Source organism: Electrophorus electricus, chromosome 5 (assembly GCF_041902795.1).
Source record: "Electrophorus electricus isolate QZ-2024a chromosome 5, ASM4190279v1, whole genome shotgun sequence".
NCBI lineage: Eukaryota > Metazoa > Chordata > Actinopteri > Gymnotiformes > Gymnotidae > Electrophorus > Electrophorus electricus.
Genome location: NC_137501.1, coordinates 14,996,818 through 15,020,000, shown reverse-complemented (window position 1 = coordinate 15,020,000; position 23,183 = coordinate 14,996,818). Strand labels below are relative to the sequence as shown.

Here is a 23,183-nt window from a genome sequence, read left to right as displayed (position 1 = left end):
CTCTCTCTCTCTCTCTCTCTCTCACACACACACACACACACACAGAACCTTCTGCCCTAGCCCCTAGCTACCAACCTCTCTCTCTCTCTCTCTCTCTCTCTCTCTCTCTCTCTCTCTCTCTCTCTCTCTCTCTCTCTCACACACATACACACACACAACCTTCTGCCCTAGCCCCTAGCTACCTCTCTCTCTCTCTCTCTCTCTCTCTCTCTCTCTCTCTCTCTCTCGCTCTCTCTCTCTCACACATACACACACACAGAACCTTCTGCCTTAGCCCCTAGCTACCAACTTTCTCTCTCTCGCTCTCTCTCTCTCTCTCTCTCACACACACACACACACACAGAACCTTCTGCCCTAGCCCCTAGCTACCAACCTCTCTCTCTCTCTCTCTCTCTCTCTCTCTCACACACACACACACACACAGAACCTTCTGCCCTAGCCCCTAGCTACCAACCTCTCTCTCTCTCTCTCTCTTTCACCTGGCCCCCACCCTCCCTCCTTACATCTACCATGTCACTCTTTACTTCATCCTTCTTTCAACTTTTCAGTCTTTCCTGCTGCCTCTAGAGGCAGTGGTGTCTCAGTGGTTAAGATACTTGACTTGTAATTGGAAGGGTGCTGGTTCAAGTTGCCACTGTTGGGCCCCTGAACAAGGCCCTTAACCCTAAATTGCTCAAGTTGTACTCACTCATAATTGTAAGTCACTTTGGATAAAAGCATCAGCTAAATGCCTCTTTCTGTATTGGGCATCTTTTCTATTGAAGCACTTCTCACTATCATTTCATTTTGCTGTTTCTAAATTTTCTCTCATTTCTCTCCCTTCCACTCTCCTGTTTTCGTGTTCTTTCTCATTTTCATTTCATACAACATCTGTTGTATGTGCGTGGTTGTGTGTGTGTATGTGTGAGAGAGAGTAAGAGAGAGATGAATTTGGCAGTGAGCTAGAGAGATCAGGTGCTGTGTTCTGTCTGTTTGATGAACTGATAGAGTTTCATTAGATTCACATTTTTCACACATGAAATCTGAAATATTTTCTTCACACTGGGGTTAATATTGACGTGTGTGTTTGCTCAAGCCCATTAGTATGGAGCTCCCTAGTGGCCCAGCAAGAAAATGCACGTAAATTTAGTCAGAGAAAAGTCTACACACTGGCTTTCACAGGCGCGGACACACGCGCACACGCACGCACACAGCCTAATTCTTTAGCTTGAACCGTGTTAACCAGGTTTGGACCCTTTAAGTAGGGCAGTGGTAGCTCAGTGGTTAAGGTACTTGACTTGTTATCAGAAGGCTGCTGGTTTAAGTCTTACCACTACCAAGTTACCACTGTTGGGCCCCTGAGTAAGGCTCTTATCGCTCAAGTTATACTCAGTCATAATTGTAAGTTGCTTTGGATAAAAGCGTCAGCTAAATGCCATAAATGTTAACAATCAGCTTCAAACAAATGTCCCCCATTCAATTGTTTTCTTTCTGAAATCCTTCACCCATGACCTCTCAGCCGGCTCATGTCATGTTCCAGTGCGCCGCACGTCTCTTGCTGCAAGCGGTGACCGACACTGTTCCAGCGCGTGCTGAGTGCGGTTTGCTCCGACACCCCCCCCCCCCCCCCCCCCGGTTCACGCTCTTCCACGCTCCCGTTGAGCGTGCTTCACGGCTCACCTGCTCTAACGGCTTTCTGCGGCGCCGACTCTGCTCAACACAAAGCTGTTCCAATATGTAACGCAGGCAGCGGCCAGTCTTGCCCCGGCGCTGTCTCGCGCTGAAGTCTCGTAGCATTCGCATCAAACGCTCACAGTCACCGCGCGTGCTGGTCATTTACGAAGCCTGTACATCCTCGGGGCTTGCGCTTTAATCATCTATTTCTTTAGCTCCGAAAATGACGCCAAGGTAATGAATGAGTGTAAATGATTCTAAGAATCACTGTGTGATTTGATTAAATGCCTTTCCGCTCCTTTCCCCTCTTTCCTTTTGAGTCTGATCGTTTCCTTCTGGCCCTCTCGCGTCTTTACGATCGCTAACGCGCGAGCCTCTCTGCCCCCTCCCTCCCGGTCCCCCCGTCGCTTCTGACCGTCGCGTCTCCTCGCGGTATTCCCCCGCACTTGCACGGCGGCATCTCGAGCGACGAGCAGCGAAAACAACGGAGGCGGGGGCGCGGGGAACTATCGGTGACGACGCGGGTTTTACCGGACAGACAGAGGGCTGTAGTCGCTTAGTTATTTGAATGACTAAATGTAAAGATAAGTGCGTTACCGGTGATTGCCGCTGGTCCGTTACACTCTCCGTCACACCGTGGCTTTGGGTTTTGTTTGTAGTCGTACGGGAACACGGTGGGGCGCCTTACTCGATATGTCGAATGAATTAATATCGGTTCGTGGATGAAGCGGCCGTGGATAAATTAAAAAACAAAACAAAACAAAACAAAAAAAACCAATATGAAGTTAACGATTAACGCGTTGTGCTTCGTCTTCGCGGCCGCCTATGCAACGACAGAAGGTACGTGAACTCTTCAATAACGGTAGCATGGCAAACACTGACGAGCTCGCGCAGAAGTGTTAGCGGTCGCGCGTTGGTGCGCGTGAAGGTTCGTGCTCTTTGGCACTGGAGAGTAGGTGACTAAAGGCGGCGCAGCGCAAGCGTGTGTAGACAAACACCTCGTCTAATTCGGACCTTTTAGTCCATGTTTGGTCTGCGCTGCAGGTTAAGTTTAGATTTTTGAATTTCTGCTTGTGGCTTCACGTGCATCGCGATGACATCTCTGACATTGCAGCGATGCAACTGTGTAAATTGGAGCATTCGGTGTCTGAAACTCTCACCTTAGATTATACAATTTACCCTTTACCTCATGGAGAGTTAATCGAGGTTCCTAAATATCAGAATTAACATTTTCAACATTTTCGTTGATAAAAAAAGGTGGTATGCGAGTGCGTGCGTCAGCAGCCAAGAATCAGTGTAATTTTATCAGTACTGCTGCGTTGAGAGGTGCTGAGCACTTTAACTTGGGTTTAATCTGAAAATGGAATAGCTGAAGGTGATCATTTATCTGTTCCCCAAACCCGCCCTGCTGCTTGGCCCACGTCCAGCCAACTCTATTCCATGAAACCCGCCGCGCGCACTGCCAGACACATCGAATACGGAGCAAGCAAGCTGGTACGAGCGTTTACTGGGCGGAGCGCTGGTCTGTGATGCGCTGAGTTTTTTTCCTGCTCAGCGGTTCTTTTCACCCGTGGCATCATTCCAGATGGCGCAGGTGCAGGGGTCACTGTGGGGGTCGCCGAAGGTCACGCTTCTCCCTTGAATGACAACGGCCGATTGGTTGACCCCCCCCCACCCCGTCTGTGCACTTTCAGCAGCATTGCAGGTTGAGTGAATTCCGCCCGTAAAATCAGGAGGGCGCCCGGCAGCTGAGCATCACCTGTGCCTGCCGAGGTCTAACGCGGGGGGGCGTGGCACAGGACGCGGTCTGACGGTGGCTGCGACGTTAGCTGATGCGATGGAGCAGAACGGAGAGGATGTACAAAGTTGACACACACTCTCTCCACACTGCACTTATGTGGGCATGTGGCAGTATGGAAATACAAACACACATGCACACGTATGTGCAATCGTGCACACACATGCATGCTCACATGCACATGAAGTCTCTCGCACGCACACACACACACACACACACACACACTTCCATGCTCTCACCATGCACTCTGTGGCATAGGTTAATATTAATAACATATTCTGCTAAAGAAGGCCTAATTCACTGATGTCGGGTCATACACATTCACCATAATGGACAAACACACTTTGGCTAAATGGATGTCCTTTCTACACACACACATTCACTCACACACACACACACACACACACACACACACACACACACACACACACACACACACACACACACACACACACACACACACCCTTCTCTCTTCTCCCCCAGCATACCAGGCCTGCTCTCTTCTTTTGTATTTTTCCTTTTCTCTCTGTCTCTCTCTCTCTCACTCACTCGCTCACATCTATTTCACCCATGCTCTCTCCCTGTCTGTCTCTCTCTCCCTGGCTGTCTCATGCTTTTTTGCTCGATGTCTGTTTCTCACACACACTCTCTCGCTATGTCTGTCTCTCTGCGTCCCTCTCTGATTGGCCAAATGAGATAAGGTCACGAATCCTTATTTATGAGATTATTTGTCAAACATATTTACTAGCGTGTGTAGCAGAGTGCTGTGTGCATGAAGTTCGTGACACTGGAGTTGCTGGGGTTCAGGATGCAGGATGTCGGGATGCCCGTCACTCTGCTGTCTATCCTCGTGACCTTTGCACTTTGAGCTATGCAATTTAATGTTGCAGCGGAGAAGTGGGGACTTTTAAATGGCCACGCCGTTTTGTCCCTGTCGCCACGGCAACAGCTCTCCGAATGCGAGTCTCCTCTAGCTCACGGACACATCACCACCTTACAGATGAGGGCGTAGACATCAACGGGGACTATGAAAGCGGATTAATGTGAGCCAGAGAGTCAATTGCCCCATCTCTCCCCCTCCTCTGTTTTTCTCTCAAGCTCTTAGGGAACACATTTAAGATTGTAGTGTGATCCCACACACACATACACACTCTTATGTGGGCATGTTGCAGTATGCACATGCTCACACACGTGCGCACACCTGCATACACACAGGGAGCAACGTTAATCGCTTTGGTTTTTGTGTGTGTGTGTGTGTGTGTGTGTGTGTGTGAGTGAGGGAATGAATGAGTGTGTGTGTGCATGTGTGTGTGTGTGTGTGAGGGAATGAGTGTGTGTGTGTGTGAGGGAATGAGTGTGTGTGTGTGTGTGTGTGTGAGGGAATGAATGAGTGTGTGTGTGTGAGGGAATGAGAGTGTGTTTGTGTGTGTGTGTGTGTGATAAGTATTATGTAGAAGTCATGGCCAATTCAAACCTTTTTAAGGTTCAAAGTGAACAGCAGCTGCGTTGGGTTCAGAGGTCTTTCACAGAGAGGAGGTGTGTGTGCATCACACTGAGAAGATCAGAGTAAGGAGGTGTGTGTGCATCACACTGAAAAGATCAGAGTGAGGAGGTGTGTGTGCATCACACTGAAGATCAGAGTGAGGAGGTGTGTGTACATCATAATGAGGAGATCAGAGTGAGGAGATGTGTGTACATCACTGAGCAGATCAGAGTGAGGAGGTGTGTGTGCATCACACTGAGCAGATCAGAGTGAGGAGGTGTGTGCACATCACACTGAGCAGATCAGAGTGATGAGGTGTGTGCACATCACACAGCAGATCAGAGTGAGGAGGTGTGTGTGCATCACACTGAGCAGATCAGAGTGAGGAGGTGTGTGCATCACACTGAGCAGATCAGAGTGAGGAGGTGTGTGTGCATCACACTGAGCAGATCAGAGTGAGGAGGTGTGTGTGCATCACACTGAGGAGATCAGAGTGAGGAGGCGTTAGTGTGATGACAGGGTAAACAGGAATGTGGAAGACAGAAGCATTTTATGGTCACTACTCATAGTCATCGAATCATCTTCATCTTGTACTGCAACTGCCGCCAGTGAACAGAAATACATAGGAATTCACTCACCAAAAACAAACATACAAACCGCAAACTGATGCAAAAATTCTTGTCTGGAACTGTTAGAGTAAAGATAGAAACTCCACTGATGGCATTCTAATGTCATTATGGGTTGACAGTGTATGTGTGAGAAGCCTGTTTTGGTAGGACTGCTACAGCCTGATCTGTATGTAAAGATGCATCTTGACCGTTAGCTGCAGTTTTCAGTAAATTATATGTCAGGAATGAGGCGAATGAGTCTGGAACAGCAGTTTTCTGAGCGTGTCTGTGGATATTGTCAAACCTTTTTGTTTCAAGACGATTTGGTAATAGGGATTTCCTGAGCTTATAGATAAAAAAATGTGTTGGAATTTTATTTCTGCACACGTCATTAATTTGCCTAAGTGCTTAACAGTCGAAGGAACAATACGGATACAGAAGAGTCGTAGTAAGGTCTGTGTTTGATAGCGTGTGCGTGGGCGTGTGTGTGAGGGAGTGTGTGCTGATGTGTGTGTATGTATGCGTGTGTGTGTCATTTCAATCTCTGCTGTCATGGCCCTGTCCCATTGGTGCTCCTGTCCAGTGGGATCTTGTCATCCCAATCGTTGCATCACCCTGAGAGCTCAGACAAGCCTGGACCAGCTGTGTTCATCTCGCTGGCCTGGGAGCCTGGCTGCATGCATGGCTAATCACATATTCACATCAAAGCTCTCGTCCAATCAAATATTCATGTATTCATAATTTTGCATGGTGTCTTAATCTGTTTGTCTGATATATGCAGATAAACGGAACAGATTATTTCAGCATGGAACTAGCATGAGAAGAATCACACACTCAAGCATGCATGCGTGCGCACGCACACGCACACGCACACACACACACACACTTCCAGCACAGGATAAGTGGGGCTGTTGCATGTCACATGAAAACAAGTGTTGTTACTTGACATCAGTACTTGATTTCTCTCTCTGAAAAATGTCTCAAGAGGAGCTTCTGCCTCTACTGCCTTTTCTATTTTTGTCTCTCTCTCTCCCTCTTTCTGACTCACTCTTTCTTTATTCTCCATAGCTGTCCCTCACTCAGACTCTCTCCTGCCTCTCTCTGACTAACTCCCTCTCTTTGTCTCCACGTCTGTCCTCTCATTTGTCTCTCTCCCTGTCTGTCTCTCTCACCCTGTCTGTCTCTCTCCCTGTCTGTCTCTCTCTCCCTGTCTGTCTCTCTCTCCCTGTCTGTCTCTCTCTAGCTCCGGAGGACACCCTGTCCTTGGCTGAGCTGGAAGACATGTTGCTGAGGACTCTTTTCCACGGCTACCAGAAGTGGGTGAGACCTGTCTTCCACGCCAATGACACCATCACCGTGCGCTTTGGCCTCAAGATCTCACAGCTGGTGGATGTGGTGAGTCTCTCCCTCTCCCTTAAACACACACACACACACACGCGCTTATACATATGCATGCTCATACACACAGACAGATGGAGATATAGAGAAATTGTTTCAATGTGGTGCATGTACACACTGAAACAGCTTGTCTCTATGTCCATCTTCTAAAGAAACGCACACACACACACACACACACACACACACACACACACACACACACACACACACACACACACACACACACACACACACACACACACACACACACACACACACACACACACACACACAGCTGGGAGCTGACCATACAAATAAGCACAACTGCACAGAAAATGTTATCACACTGCATATCAGTTTTCTATATGTATATACACTCAAAACATCTTTGGAAGTCATGAAAACACACACGCTTTTGAATATCAATACACACACACACACACACACACACACACACACACACACACACACACTATACTTTCACATTAACGGCGTGTGAGTGTTCATTTCCTATGAGAGCGGGCAATTTGTAGCCGTGATTTATGACCAGGCTACAGGCGGCGCAGTGACAGAGCGACAAATCGCGTTGAGCGTTTTCTTAAATTTATGCAAATTAATTATGACACGGGGGTGCAACAGTCTAAATGATTGGTTCTGGTAAATTTCACTGACCAATTACCGACAGGTCTCGTCCAAGGTCCACAGCCTGTGCTCCCTAAAGTCGAAGCCCCGCATAGCCTCAGGAGAGTTCCAGAGAGTTCCGTTTACCCGGGAGCTCCAGTGCGGTGAGAGTGCACGGCGTGACGGTAACAACCTCGTAGAACGGCACAGGCACAGGTTTAGATGATGGCGTGCCGGTTTCCCGTGGTGAAGACGTTATTTGAGCGAGTGCTGAGCCGAGCCAGTGGAATCGCACACACACTTCACTGAAGCTGTGTGACGCAAAAGACCGGGCTGCACGTTAGCAAAATTATGCAGATGTGCACAAACACGCACACATACACAACCGCACACATGCACAACCACACACGTGCACAAACGCACACATACACAACCGCACACATGCACAACCGCACACATGCACAACCACACACGTGCACAACCACAGATGTGCACAAACACGCACACATACACAACCGCACACGTGCACAACCACACACGTGCACAACCACACATGTGCACAAACGCACACGTGCACAAACGCACACATGCACAACCACAAACACCTACCCAAACACGCACATGCCATCACAAACACATACACAACCACACACATGCACAAACACGCACACATAGACAACCACACACATGCACAGTCACAAACACATACCCAAACACACGAACACAAGCGCACACATACATACACAAACACACATCCAGCCGTGTGCGCAGACAGCAAGGAAGAGGAGTTACCCACTCCACTGCACAACCTGAACGAGAGAGAGAGAGCGAGAGAAAGAGAGAGAGAGAGAGAGAGGGGCTGAGATGGGGTGGTAGAAAGAGAGGTAGAGAGACAACGAGGAGAGAGAGAGAGGGTAAAAGTGAAGTGAAGTGTGTAATGGATTTGGGAGGTGCGTTAAGTGCACCAGGGTTGAAATAGTTAACAGTTGACAAGGGCCAGGATAGATGGCATAACCGATGGCCAACAGATTGCTGGTGTATGACGCCTGTTTATGGCAAAATCAGTGAAACAATACTCGCACATACCTATAAAACACTTCATTTGAAATATTTGTGCGTACATTTGAAATACTTGAGCATACAATTTGAAATAGTAGCACATACATATGAAGTGTCCGTGTGTGCAAGTGTGTCACTGGTTTCGCCCTAAACAGCCCGTCATAAAATACACCCCACAGCACACCACTGTAAACACACAGACATGCTTCCAGATCCATGTGTACACTTCCATATACAGTAAACTAGACACACACACACACACACACACACATACACACACACACACACATGCAAATGAATTGAAATGGGGCCCATTGCTCTACCACCACATACATCCACAGGGAACAGTGGAGATGGAGGACAAATCAGGGAGAGGCTGATTGGCCAACCAGGGAAGGGCTGTCACGCCTGTCCGAGGCACATGCAGTCAATCACCACGTCCTTTTGACCTGCAGGAAGGTCAGGGGGTGGAGCAACACACTCAGAGGACAGCACCATCCACCACCCCCCCTCCACCCCCGCCCAATGCACAAGCTCACAGATGACCGTGATTGGCCGGCGTCACTGTGATTGACAGTCCTCACGACGGGGCGAGCACGTTCCTGTCACACCTACTCAGGAGACCCCCGTATTTATTCTAGATAATAAGAAACTGCAGTGCTTCTCTTACTGTCTCCCTGTTAGTATTTTGCTTTCTTTCCCTCCCGAGCTGCCGGTCTCTCTCTGGTTCCTGCTGACTCTGTGACATGTTTGCCCTGCGCTGCTCCCGCACGAGCTCTCAGCCCCTTTTCCCGATCGCAAGCAAATGTTTAATCTGCGCTATGAAAGATTAATACGTCCAGAAACGCCGCCGCGGTCATCGTCCACTAAGCATGCCATCAGTGGCGACACAGGGGCCCAAGCACGCGGACGCCTGCCCGTAACAAAGAGCCAGGCCGATTTCCCGTCGAAGCCGAAGGCATTTTCTGAATCGCTGCTGTGTTGTTCAGTTGGACTTAGAGTTACGATAGCAGCTAAAGATTTGTGTACTTCAAGTAGGTTTTACAAATTACATTACGGAATGACCTAAATCTGTTGAGCAGAATTTGTGCTCTCACAAAAATCCGGACATTTTAAAATGACAAAACACCTTTTCTTATTCTTATCTTTTTATATAGCATGTGTATTCTGTATTAGAGCACTGCTCCATTAACAAATCTGCAATCCCGTTTAGAATCCTAGGGAGTAATGCATTGTTTGTATGTGCCGTACCTTCTGGATTTACGCTTAACACTGTCACCATCTTAACACCTGTGATCAGAAGACCTCATTTGTAGATCCACATTATACATAGCTAGCTGACTACGGAATGTATATAAGCATGTAAATCGCATTTAATGAATAAGGCTTCAATTGTGATTTTGCAGAGTATTGCATGGTTCTTTGGTGCCCTCTGGTGGTAAATAGCGCTGAATGCGCTCTGCTGTTCATTGACAATCCCTCCAGTCTAATCTAATCGATACGTCTCTATCTGACTGCCTTCATTCAAGCGGAGCCCTAAATTGCTCAATAAAACAGTGCTCGTTTTCTATTAAAAATAGTCAAATCGAATGCCAAAGCAGGTGAGATTGCAATGTAAAACATGTAGATTTTAAAATTAATTATAAACAAATTTTGATTAGCTATTTATGGCCTAAAAATAATCTACTCTTGCATGTTTTTAAAAAAAACACAAAAAAACATTTTCTCTCTTTCTCTCCAGGATGAAAAGAACCAGCTAATGACTACTAATGTCTGGCTGTGGCAGGTACAGTCTTTAGTTCTTACAGTAATTTATATAAACTATATAAAATATAGAAACCTTCCAGTGAACATTATTGTGCTCTTATGAACCACTTTAAGATTTCAACAGCACAGAAACTTTACCCTTCTGCTGCTTTTTCCTTTTTAATCTCTCTCCCTTCCTCACTCCCTCTCTATCCGTAGGAGTGGACTGACTGTAAGCTACGCTGGAACCCAGAGGATTATGGGGGAATTACTTCCATCAGAGTGCCCTCAGAGAACATCTGGCTGCCGGACATTGTCCTCTATGAGAAGTGTGACCCTCCATAACCTTAATTGCTGAAAACTACATTACCAATAACTATAACCCCCCCCCCCACCCCACACACACACATGCACACGCACAGTCTATCCTTGTAGGGACCTGCAAGGTGGTTCCTGCAAAGTGTAAAATGTCACGTTCTTATCCTTGTGGGGACATTTGGTTCCCATGGAGATATATACACATGTATACACACACACACACACAGCTACACACATATAGAAAGCAGCTCCTTCTGAAAAGTAGATCTTTTTGATCTTTTTGAGCTTTCATTAGTTCTAAATATCCATCTCTCTCCATCTTCCTCTCTTCCTCTCCTTACCTCAGCGCTGATGGGCGTTTTGAGGGCTCCCTGATGACCAAAGCCATCGTGAAGTACAACGGCACGGTCACGTGGACGCCGCCAGCCAGCTACAAGTCCTCCTGCACCATGGACGTCACCTACTTCCCCTTCGACCGACAGAACTGCTCCATGAAGTTCGGCTCGTGGACCTACGATGGCGCCATGGTGGACCTCGTGCCGGTGGCCCCCCACGTGGACCGGAGAGACTTCTTCGACAATGGCGAGTGGGAGATCCTGGATGCCGCGGGCCGGCGCGGCCACCGGCGCGACGGCCTCTACTCCTACCCGTTCGTCACGTACTCCTTCATCCTCAAGCGCCTGCCGCTCTTCTACACACTCTTCCTCATCGTACCCTGCCTGGGCCTCTCCTTCCTCACCGTGCTGGTCTTCTACCTGCCGTCGGACGAGGGCGAGAAGCTCTCACTCTCCACCTCCGTGCTGGTCTCCCTCACGGTCTTCCTGCTGGTCATCGAGGAGATCATCCCCTCGTCGTCCAAGGTCATCCCGCTCATCGGCGAGTACCTGCTCTTCATCATGATCTTCGTCACCTTCTCCATCATCGTCACCGTCTTCGTCATCAACGTGCACCACCGCTCGTCCGCCACCTACCACCAGATGGCACCGTGGGTCAGGAGCCTCTTCCTGCACAAGCTGCCCCGGCTGCTGTGCATGCGCGACCACGCTGACCGCTACCGCGGCCCGGACGCTGAGCCGTGCAGCCCGGAGCCAAAGCGCGCCAGGAGGGGGTGCCGGTGGGGCGCCGGCGGGCCTGCCGGGCGGGAGGATGAAAACGAGGCCTGGCTCTCCATGCTGGAGAAGGCCACCAGCTCGGTGCGCTACATATCCAAGCACATTAGGAAGGAGCACTTCATCAGAGAGGTAGTTACTTCTGTGTTAAACATACTGCATTAAAGGATAAGCATAAGCAGTAATTAAAGCTACAAGCAGTTTTGCCATGGTGTAGTAAAAAAAAGTTACAGATGGTTATCTGTGTCTCAGACTGGCACATCAGTACATTTTTATGAATTATATGGGATCAGTTTTCCAAGCTGCTGTACAAGTGCTGCATTAATAATATTGAATAAGTATAGAATAATGACGTACGTGTGTGTGTGTGTGTGTGTGTGTGTGTGTGTGTGTGTGTCTACAGGTGGTCCAGGACTGGAAGTTTGTGGCCCAGGTGCTGGATCGGATCTTCCTGTGGGCTTTCCTCACTGTGTCAGTGTTAGGCACCATCTTCATCTTCACTCCGGCTCTGCACATGTACCTCAGCACCACCCTTTCGTAAAGACACAAAACCTCAAAAATTACACTAATGTCACTGAAACCGCTCTGTAAACACACCTCCCAACACATTACCGGTCCATTCTATATGCAAATGACACAAATAAAGGGTTTTTTTCTGTTTCAAAAATGCTTTAAAAACTTGGTCACGCTTGCTAGTTACTCAGTCCTATACTTTTATGAAGCTGGTATGAAGCTGTGGTAACTGGCTGGTTACACAGACCACAGGACCAGGGCATGGCATGCATGATAAGGTAAGCTTGCATGTTTTTAGTTAGATAATAAACCTCACAGGATGTTCGCAAGTTGTCAAGGCAACCGTTCTTTAATATACCTGTCTGTAACTGGTAGGGGAGTAAAGAATGTATGTATATGGTGTCTGTGGGGAGCACAAATAGATTTTTTTTGCTTGAAGCCTAACTGCACCCCACCGCACCCATAAATCTCAGCCCTCTGATGTATATTGAACACTAAGCAGTTGATTATGACCTTCTGAAACCTTCGCTCTCATTGGCTGTCTGCAGTGTCAGTAACAGAAGTGTACACATTCTCCCTTTGTGATGCGGGTGTGTTGGTTTTTACCAATAACTCAACCAATAACTGAAATTCACTCCAGCCATGAACGTTTTCCAGGACTGACTGACATACTTAGTAGGCGTTAAATTATTATAAAATAGTATTACATTTAACTGACACTGTGTGCACCTAACAGGCTTCCCAACTAAACTACTTATGCTGTTTTGTTTTTCTGTCTTGTACTACTGTTTAAGAATCAACCTCTTCTAAGAGGCAGGCAAAAGGAACAGCTTCTGACTGGTCAGCTTACATGTCAGTCAAAGGGCCACTCTGGTCAAGAAGAGAACTACTGAACTATTGAATACATGATCTGGACTTTATATCAAGGCCATCACATTCTCCACTTAATCCCCCAGTTTATACCAACCCTACAACCATTTTTAAATGCCCCACCAAAAAAAAAAGTTTTGGGGAAGGCTAGTTTTGGGGGACCCTTCTGCAGTAAGCTTCAGACGCCCACCTGCTACTAAAGCTGACAGTTGAGTGGTTGTGCCGGACATGTCGCAATCCATCCGCACCGTTTGGAGAGTGGAGCTCCCGGGCCTGAGCGAGACTGTCACCCGAGGAGAACGTTCATATGATGTCACGACATAACACCATGTCACGAAGAAGTACGGACTTATCTGTAGTCCTGCATTTTTTTTCTTTCTTCAAAAACGCAACTGATTTAAATCCTTGCCATATCCCAGCTTCCCCGAGAGACTGCGGAGTAGACGTCCACCCTGCATCAGCCTGAATGTTAATACAGAGAGGTTAAGGATATCTTTCTTTCTCAGCTTCTCAGTTTATCCACAGGACAGGCGACGGAAAGCAGAGCACGAGCCACAGATGCCCTCCTACCCAACACTTCTGGTTGCCGGAGGGGAGTTTCAGAAGGAACCCCAACTTGAATCACTTCTTAAGAACTGTGCTGCCTGGAAAATATACTGCATAATGATTTTTTATATATAAGTGGAACCACTGGCAGAATGTAACTTCCCTCAGGAATATCTGTAGTGTCCATTTTGTCTCCCAGGTCACACTGGGGTCATCGGTATTAAAGTGTAGTTTTATCACGTGTATTGTAACTAAATGTCTTAAGTGGGAAGTGTTTGCGTGTTATACTCGAATTACACTAAGGATGTGTTCAGACTTGGTAGCTTTAGCTCGATTAAAACGAACCCTTGCTCTGTTAATGCAGTTTGTTAGAGTAAGTGTGAACGCTCCCATTCAAACTCTGGAGCACCAAATCAGCGGACCCAAAACGCCAGAGCAGGTGGGTCTCGTTCCGTTTCTAAACGAAATCTGGTGCGGTTCGTTTGAAGTATGAACACAATACAAACCAAACCCAACACAGGACTGGATGTCACAAAACGCGCCGGGAGAGAACAGAGTGCGTCGTAAATTTAAAAAATAAAAAATAAAAAGCAGATGGGGAAACCCGGCGTGATGAGGAGGGGAATTAACGTTTGGAATTTCTGCCGCCGTTTTGACTGTTATCCATTTTAGCGCCTCTTGCTGTGTTTCCAGTTGGTAAAAACACCACCTAAAGTACACAATCCCGATTGTGGACCAAACGAAACCGAACTACAAGTATAAACACACCCTAAACCCCCTTTTGTTCTAGGGAGCAGAGTACAAAGGTGGTTTGAAAAGTTACCTGGCCTGTACGTGGGTACCGCGTGATTTCTGATGAAAACGGTTACGACAGGTTAAGATCATAGCCTACTATGATTCGAACAAGATCTTGCTGATTCGGCTGTTCGGTTCTTCACGTTGAATTAGCCGTTTTCGAAAGATCGTTATTGACGTGGTCATTGTGTATTTGAACAGCAGGTGTCAGCAGAGAGTATATCAAATTATAGCCGTTGTAATGGGCAGCTACGTATCTCATCTAGTTAGGATGTTTTTTATTTGGAGATAATTCTTGTGGAAAAAAGAAAAACACACACACACACACACACACACACACACACACACACACACACACACACACACACACACATTTATTTATTTTTTGTTAAATAGTTTTACCAAGATGCACCATGTGAAGTGTGACTTCAATCAATTTTAAATCTATATATAATGTTACATGTAATTCTGCAGTTTACATGTACATTTACATAGCCTCACACATGGAAATGTAAAATTTGCGGTATGTAAAATCTTCATTTGAGTAGACTGCTGCGATCAGCAGGACTCCGCAAATTGCTCACAGAGAAGATGACGCCAGCGGCGCGTGCTCTACCGCTGCGGGAAGGGCGCTTAGAGAGGCACGCGCGGCGCCTCTCGAGGGCGAGGGTTTCCGAATGAATGAATATCTTGAGCCGCAAGTCACTGAGTTTGACTTGACTCCCTTAAAAAAAAACAAAAAAAACAAGGTAATCTTAATTTCTACAATGAAAATGATAACGCATTTTTCCTCTCTGACGTTTTCCTGAGTCAAATAAGAGGCGCGAGCGGTGATTTAAATGTTTCTTTGAGGATTTTAGTGAATCGTGAATACATGACACTATTAAATAAAAGCGACAGCTGCAGAAAGCGGGGAGTCGGACTTAATTTCTCTATTATATAATTCAGTAACAGATACCTTAGGCTAGGTCGTGGTAGGCATATACACTTATCTTTAGAAAGTATGGCACCTTACAACACATCAACAGATTTCCTAACCAACGTATGCACACGTACATTATTATGCTAATCATCAACATAAAGACAAAACTGCATTGCCGAGGTACTATAAACTGGAAAGCCGATGCCACTGTAGCAGGATGAACAGCAGGGGACAGAGTGACTTTAAACAGCATTTTTTTTCCCATTTCCATTAGCACCAGTGCAAAAATCGTTTTATTCTTGATATTCTTCGCTCAAGGCAAGACTTGACGCCGAAATACGTCAAATGTGCGAAAAAAGCCTCTCATTATATATATATATATATATATATATATATATATATATATATATATATATATATATATATATATATATATATAAACAAACAAACACAATAAATGAACAAATTCCTCTGAGGAGGACAATTGGACCAGGCCTACCGTCCGTGACTAGACACTTCCCTTGCCATCCTGGTTTGTGAGAGACCATCCAGTCCAATCACTGGTGAATTTACTTTAGACACTGTCACAATGGCACAAACAACCTCTGTGACGTTTTGATTGGACGTGATTGGGGGCGACTGGACGTGATTGGAGCACTGAGCAGCAGAATTCAAATCAGGTCTAGATGAATGCAAAAATGCGCTTTTTGCCTGGAGCAAATTCTCATCCTTGATTGGATTTCTCTACAAGTCTTTCATCACTGTCCCATTACATAAACGTCAACGCTGATCGAAGGCTTCTGGACAGATTTGACCAGAGAAAGACCATTTGCAATGCATATATGATTATTTTTTTAAAAAGGATATTACTGAACCGCAATTTTGGTTTAATTGCTCTCGCATGATAAATGATATTTCAGCACGCGGCTTTTCGAAATGGCTCGATTGGAATCGTTACCGGTTTTGACGAGCTAAAGCCGTTAGCCACCAAAGTCCTCGGCCGGTCACGGATAAGCAGTTCCGGCCGTGTCGCTTCCTGTTAGGTACACCAGCTCCATGGCAGCAGGGAAAGAGCAAGGCCATGGCCGTGTGTAGTAAGGAACACGTTCAGTTAACAGAAGTGGACATTATGTCAGTCTGTGTTAACGTGCGCCTATGCACACACACACACACACACACACAACAAGATGGCGCCGGTGAGGTCGGCTGCCGTCACAACTGCTCCGTCCACACCTGGCACTTTTTTCGCTCTTCCCGCTACCCCTGATTTCTCCGCAGCCCTTCTCTACACACCACGGCGCGTATCTCGTACAGCAGAGACGCCCTTATTTCTCTTAATCTACATAGCACTCACCTCAAGCCGTCTGTAACCCCGGACCCAAGATGGCCGACGGAGATCCTGAGGGAAAACAGAAGACGCGGCGCGAGGAAAAGGCCTCGAGGGAAGCGAGCCGGCGTCAGGAACAGGCTGAGGGCTCAGGCACACCGAGCTCCCTTACCCAGCATCCTGCTAGCCAACGTCCAGTCTCTGGATAACAAGCTCGATGACCTCCGGGCCAGGATAAAGTTCCAGAGGGACATTCGGGATTGCAATCTCCTCTGCTTCACCGAGTCGTGGCTGAACCCAGCGGTACCAAACCACGCTATCCAGCCGGCCGAGTTCTTCTCGGTTCACCGCATGGACAGGACGGCAGATTCGGGGAAGTCGAGAGGCGGCGGAGTGTGTGTGATGGTAAACAACAGCTGGTGCAACAATGCCAACGTTGTTACTCTCGCCTGCTCCTGCTCACCCAACCTGGAGCTGCTCACCCTCAAGCTTCGTCCCTTCTACCTTCCCCGGGAGTTCATTTCGGTCATCATCAACACCGTGTACATCCCACCTCAGGCTAACATGGACACTGCACTGTGTGAACTTCATGAGGCTCTCACACAGTTTCAGGCACAGCACCGGGACGCTGCACTTATTGTGGTTGGGGATTTCAACAGCGCTAACCTCAAGCGTGCGGTGCCCAACCTTTACCAGCACGTAACCTTCCCCACCAGGGGAAATAGGACACTAGACCACTGCTACACCCCATACAAGGACAGCTATAAGGCACTAGCTCATCCACCGTTTGGTAAGTCGGACCACGCCGCTATCTTCCTCCTACCAAAATATAAACAACGGCTGAAACGGGAATTTCCGGTTCAGAGGGAGGTCGCGCGCTGGACAGACCAATCGGTGGCCGCTCTGCAGGACGCTCTGGATGACGCGGACTGGGACATGTTCCGGCGCAGCACTGATGATGTCAGCGAGTACACGGAGGCAGTAGTAGGATTTATTGGGAAACTGGTGGACGACACGATCCCAAGAATCACCATCAAGAAGTTTTCCAACCAGAAGCCCTGGGTGGACAGAACCATCCGCGAGGCTCTGAACTCTCGAACTGCTGCCTACAATGGGGGGATCATCAGCGGGAACATGGACGAGTACAAGTCCGCAGCATACGGAGTGCGCAGGGCGGTGAGGGAGGCGAAGCGGCGCTACGGGAAGAAACTAGAGACACAGTTCCAGCAGAGTGGCTCTAGATCCCTGTGGCAGAGACTACGGATGATCACGGACTACAGGAGCCCACCCTCCGGACTGATGAGTGCGGATGAGTCTCTGGCGAACAAGCTGAATACATTCTTTGCTCGCTTCGAGGCTACATCTAGCAGCGCTAATGCTAGCAGCACAAATGCCAACGGCTCTAGTGCTAACAGCGCCAATGCTAACGGCGCTAGTGCTAACAGCGCCAATGCTAACGGCGCTAGTGCAAATGGCACTATCGGCGCAGCCAATGGCACATGCGCAGGGCCCACCATAGAACAGCGCCCTCTCATCATCACGGAGAGTGACGTGAGGAGAGTGTTTAAAAGGGTGAATACCAGGAAGGCGATGGGACCAGACAGTATCTGCGGGAGGGTCCTCAAAGCCTGCGCAGATCAGCTAGCCCCGGTATTCACCGACATCTTGAATCTCTCCCTGACGCTCGGTATCGTCCCGTCCAGCTTCTAGCGATCCACCATCGTCCCCGTCCCGAAGAAACCTCGACCCTCCGACCTCAATGACTACAGCCCTGTCGCCCTCACATCAGTCGTGATGAAGTGCTTTGAAAAGCTAGTCAGAGACTTCATCACATCTTCACTGCCAGCCTCCATGGACCCACTGCAGTTTGCATACCGCCACAACCGCTCCACTGACGATGCGATTGCACATCTGCTCCACACTACACTGACTCACCTGGACGAAGGGAGGGGAAATTATGTTAAAATGCTATTTGTCGACTACAGTTCAGCATTTAACACTATCATTCCCTCCCTACTCACTACTAAGTTGGGAGATCTAGGACTGCATACATCCCTGTGCGACTGGATCTCCAACTTCCTAACAGACAGACCACAATCAGTACGGGTGGGCAACTGCGCCTCATCCACCCTCACCCTCAGCACTGGAGCTCCTCAGGGTTGTGTCCTAAGCCCCCTGCTCTACTCACTGTACACCTACGACTGCACAGCCACTTCCAGCTCTAACATCATTGTCAAGTTTGCTGATGACACCGTTGTCGTGGGTCTGATCTCGGACAACGACGAGAGGGCCTACCTGGAGGAGATTAAACACCTGGAAAACTGGTGCCAGGAAAATAATCTCCTCCTAAACGTCAGTAAGACAAAGGAGCTGATCGTGGATTGCAGCAAGAAGCAGGAGCGGCACTACCAACCTGTGAGGATCAGTGGAACTACGGTGGAGAGAGTAGATAGTTTCAGGTACCTTGGTGTTCACATCTCGCAGGACCTGTCCTGGTCCCGCCATACCAGCTCCCTGGCAAAGAAGGCTCGTCAGCGTCTTTACCACCTCAGACGCCTAAGGGACTTCAGACTGCCCTCCAAGGTACTGCGGAACTTCTACACCTGCACTATCGAGAGCATCCTCACGGGGAACATCACAGTCTGGTTTGGAAATAGCACCAAGCAGGACAGACAAGCACTCCAAAGGGTAGTGCGTTCAGCAGAGCGCATCACTCACTCGGAACTTCCTGACCTGCAGACCACCTACTACAAGCGGTGCCAAACCAAGGCCAGGAAAATTGTGAAGGACCCCACCCATCCCAACAATAGACTCTTCTCTCTGTTGAGGTCAGGGAGGCGCTTCCGCTCCCTGAAGGCCAAGACAGAGAGGCTGAAGAGGAGCTTCTTCCCACAGGCCATTCGGGCCCTGAATCAGGGAAACTGATAAACTGTGGGGACCACCACCACGTAACATGACTGTATATCTGTACATCTGTATATATAGATTTTAGATTTATACTCAATTAACCTGTTACAACAACTGTAGATATGGTACTATACAATGGATCTGTACATTCTGTAGATTGTGTACATATATACTCAACCATATACATTGTACATTGTGTAGATAATCATAATATACATATATTGTACATACATTGTTAATATATTCTGTACATACATAGAATATATATATTTATCTGTATATATATTTTTTTCTCTATGCACCCCTGGTTCTCTTCCTCAGTTTGGACAGAGCACTCTCCACCATTTCACTGCGGGTTGTACTGTGTATGACTATGTATGTGACAAATAAACCAAACTTGAAACTTGAAACTTGAAACTTGAAACTTGAAACACACAGACACACACACACACACACACACACTACCTGTCATGGTGTGGTGTTTATTTTTGGTAACTAACAACAAATATCTTTGAGCTTCAGTCTGAAGGTAAAAAACAAATCAGATATCAAATTTAAAATTCGAATATCTTGAACGGCCTACTCCTATGAACAAATAAGCAAAGCTATTCTCATAGAACACAATTTATGATTCAGCTCTGGTTGTTGTGAGAGAACTTTGAAACTATGTTTTTGACAGTTTTTCTTTAAAAGAAAGATGAATGCTTTTCCATATCAGCCCCATGGCAAAGTACTGTACTTTGAGGGAGCCCATAATCAAAATACTTCATCCAATGCAAAATGAGGGCATCTGTCAGATTTTGAGTCTCTGGCCTTACCTACAAACAACATGCAATTTATATAAGTTTTCGGTTAAATGACAACAGGATACTGTACATGATCGATGTATTTTCTCAATGTGAAGTGTAAATTTCACAAGGTCAGGCCTACCCTCAACTTGAAACCCCACGCTGCCTGCTAGTGGTGCATCACGGTACTGCAAAAACTAATCTCGTTAAAGTGTCCCCATAGAAATGTTACTTTAGGTTATCTCTAAATAAACTTATTCTGGTTTAATCTTGCACTTTATACATGTTTTTGTCATCCTGCTGGTGGTTTTTATTAGCAAAGGTTCACGGGCGAACTGCACAGCAGAACCCGTTACAAACACATAGTAGCTATTCTGAGTACTCTGTCTGGTAAACTCGGGTATAATAGGTCTTTAAAAATGAAAGGAGAGGTATTTAATATTTGAAAGGTGCATCACGTGTGAAAATGTCTTTCTTTCATGCATGATTTCTTTGTTCTTTTCTTTCTTTAGTGTGCTTTGGATATGAGATAACCATCCAATCTTCTTTACACACACACACACACACACACACACACACACACACACACACACACACACACACACACACACACACCAACAAACAATTAACTTACTGGCTTTGCTGTACATTGATGAAAAAGATGACACATGAGATATGAGATATCGATATTATAGGCGCTTCTCAGGGGTCGTCGTAATATGAGTCTGTATTTGGAATCCCCTCCATCTATTCATGGAACAGAAAACACTAATTACTCTCCTTATCTCCTTTTTTGTGTGTTTGGAACACATAGCCTGTATTCACCAAATTACCAAGATAGCGTTAACTGACACCGAGGTTTTCATTAAAGACACAACAAACAGGTCTACAGAGTGGTGGAATGTCTCTGCTACCAATGTTCAGTTATTTGGGAGAGACTGTAACTAGAACGCGTTTGCGTTTAGCTGTTGTGTCGTATCTTTGCTCTCATGTTCTACTCCTGTGCACATTTATTAAAGCTCAAGGTTTCTTTTTCTTTCTCATATGTCTTGACCTGACATTCTTTGCTGCGACTAAGCCTGTGGAACCAGCCACCAGCACGCTGAGAGGAGCCGACGCACACTGGGCCAGAACGCGTTAGACCTTACCCGCGCTCAGAACTCGTGCGCGCGCGAGCACGTGTGTGTGTGTGTATGTGTGTGTGTGTGTGCGCGCGACGTGCACGCGAGTGTGTGTGATGCAAAGACAGAAATACGGAGGTGGCATGGAAGCGACGCCCCGGACTTCTTCTTAAATTCGGATTCACAGCAATGGATTACCGGCGCACCACTGTACACTACAGCTCGTGACGCCTCATCGCATTGCGGTACATTCAATTTGGTGCACGTTAAATGTCAGTTTAAAAAAGGACAAAAAGAACAGCTAGTAATGATAAAGATACAGAATCTAAGAACTGAAATTTTTTTTAAGCGTGCTCAAATGGTCGCTATTTTCTTACTGCGTCCCGTAATGTAATAAATATACTAATTCAATACATCACGAGTCGTTTGCATTTTAGTTTCGCATTTTTTATATTTAGAAACACGCGCCAGCGAGCGCTCAAACCCAGGTCGGCGAAGTTTACAGAATTTTTGAATGGTTCCATGGGTTATCTCTAAAATAATACGAGAGATTCCTTATGCATTCACAGCACTGAACTGAGACAACGATCACTTACAAACAGTATACATTTCTTGGCAAAGTCTAAGAATAATCTGTGTGGAATTGACTGGACTTTGGGACATAAACTTGTCCCTTAAAGTTACATGCCTACAGCCATGAAGGGTGCCAATAATCTAATTACGCCAAACCAGGCGATAACGCACGGTTGTGTTTCGGATGGCTGTGTTTGGATGGCTTCTTCTTTCTGCTTTCGGATATTCACTAGTAGAGCATTTCTTTCCCCCCTTTCAAATGATTACTTTGTTTATATATTGACGAAACATATAAAGTGTTACTGGCTGATCGGTGAAGCCGAATAATAACGAAGTTCATGGGCCAGGGAGGGCTGAAGCACGCTTAAGAGCACAGGATTGTGTGACGGCGCCTGTGCGTGCATGGGTGAGAGAAAGAGAGAAAGCGAGAGAGGATGTGCACGGAGCGATCCCGCCTCCTCGTGCAGTTCGGATGCTCATAGTTTGAAGTTTACTCGGCGCGAGGGCTGTGACAAACTGTCACAAAGAAAATGCAGAATCGAAGATTCCTTGGAATTCTATACGTCGCTGTTTTTGTATGGATGTCATTCTGTATAAGGGGTACGTAAATATATATATATATATATATATATATATATATATATATATATATATATATATATATATATATATATATATATATATATATATGAAGCCTATATCTTCATGTCTTGCTCTGTCTTTCATTATTCGCTTTAATTCCAACACAGTGGGAACCGGTTAGCGATATATGCGATATATGAAGATACATCATTTCAGGAGTTATGAGGTTAGACTAAATGTGTTGTGTTCTACAGTTATAGTATGTCAAGTTGTCCACAAATTAACTAGTAACTGGCGCTAAAAACAGGAGCCAAACACACGCGGTCAGTTCACAGACCTTAGAAATGCGGATGCTGTGTGTGTGTGTGTGTGTGTGTGTGTTTGTGTTTGTGTGTGTGTGTGTGTGTGTGTGTGTGTGTGTGTGTGTGTGTGTGCGCGCGCGCGCGCGCTTAACTCTTATTAGTGTG

The 23,183-nt window shown here is 46.8% G+C and overlaps 2 protein-coding genes across 6 annotated transcripts in view; both read left to right on the top strand.

Annotated features, from left to right (window-relative positions):
* The first annotated feature begins 1,749 nt into the window (after window positions 1-1,749).
* chrnb3a (cholinergic receptor nicotinic beta 3 subunit a) lies at window positions 1,750-13,940 on the top strand. 3 transcript variants are annotated; one of them, XR_004776502.2, is made up of 7 exons: window positions 2,352-2,493; window positions 6,786-6,937; window positions 10,341-10,385; window positions 10,565-10,674; window positions 11,010-11,904; window positions 12,176-12,563; window positions 13,080-13,940. XR_004776502.2 is itself a non-coding variant. In XM_035530149.2 (6 exons), the coding sequence occupies exons 2-6, from the start codon at window positions 6,824-6,826 to the stop codon at window positions 12,311-12,313; spliced, it is 1,302 nt and encodes a 433-aa protein (XP_035386042.1). In that variant the 5' UTR covers window positions 1,750-1,887; window positions 6,786-6,823; the 3' UTR covers window positions 12,314-13,940. The 3 variants fall into 3 exon arrangements, 2 of the variants coding, with proteins under 2 accessions (XP_035386042.1, XP_026883198.1); XM_035530149.2 differs by lacking the exon at window positions 2,352-2,493 and adding an exon at window positions 1,750-1,887 and having other exon boundaries at window positions 12,176-13,940; XM_027027397.3 differs by having other exon boundaries at window positions 12,176-13,940.
* An 8,630-nt stretch (window positions 13,941-22,570) lies between these two features.
* chrna8 (cholinergic receptor, nicotinic, alpha 8) overlaps window positions 22,571-23,183 on the top strand; it is a 45,618-nt gene continuing 45,005 nt past the window's right edge. For 2 of the 3 annotated variants that reach the window (XM_081714271.1, XM_035530147.2), the window contains exon 1: window positions 22,573-22,734. In XM_081714271.1, the coding sequence (XP_081570397.1) occupies window positions 22,665-22,734 (70 nt within the window). In that variant the 5' untranslated portion in view covers window positions 22,573-22,664. Of the gene's footprint in view, window positions 22,735-23,183 lie in introns of all 3 variants that reach the window. The other variant, XM_081714272.1, reaches the window with a different exon arrangement.

Bases quoted from the DNA above. Each gene is read 5' to 3' on its own strand.
- chrnb3a (XM_027027397.3), top strand. From the start codon at position 2,433: ATGAAGTTAACGATTAACGCGTTGTGCTTCGTCTTCGCGGCCGCCTAT. The intron at 10,386-10,564 runs GTACAGTCTTTA...CTCTATCCGTAG, and splicing joins CTAATGTCTGGCTGTGGCAG to GAGTGGACTGACTGTAAGCT. The intron at 11,905-12,175 runs GTAGTTACTTCT...GTGTGTCTACAG, and splicing joins AGGAGCACTTCATCAGAGAG to GTGGTCCAGGACTGGAAGTT.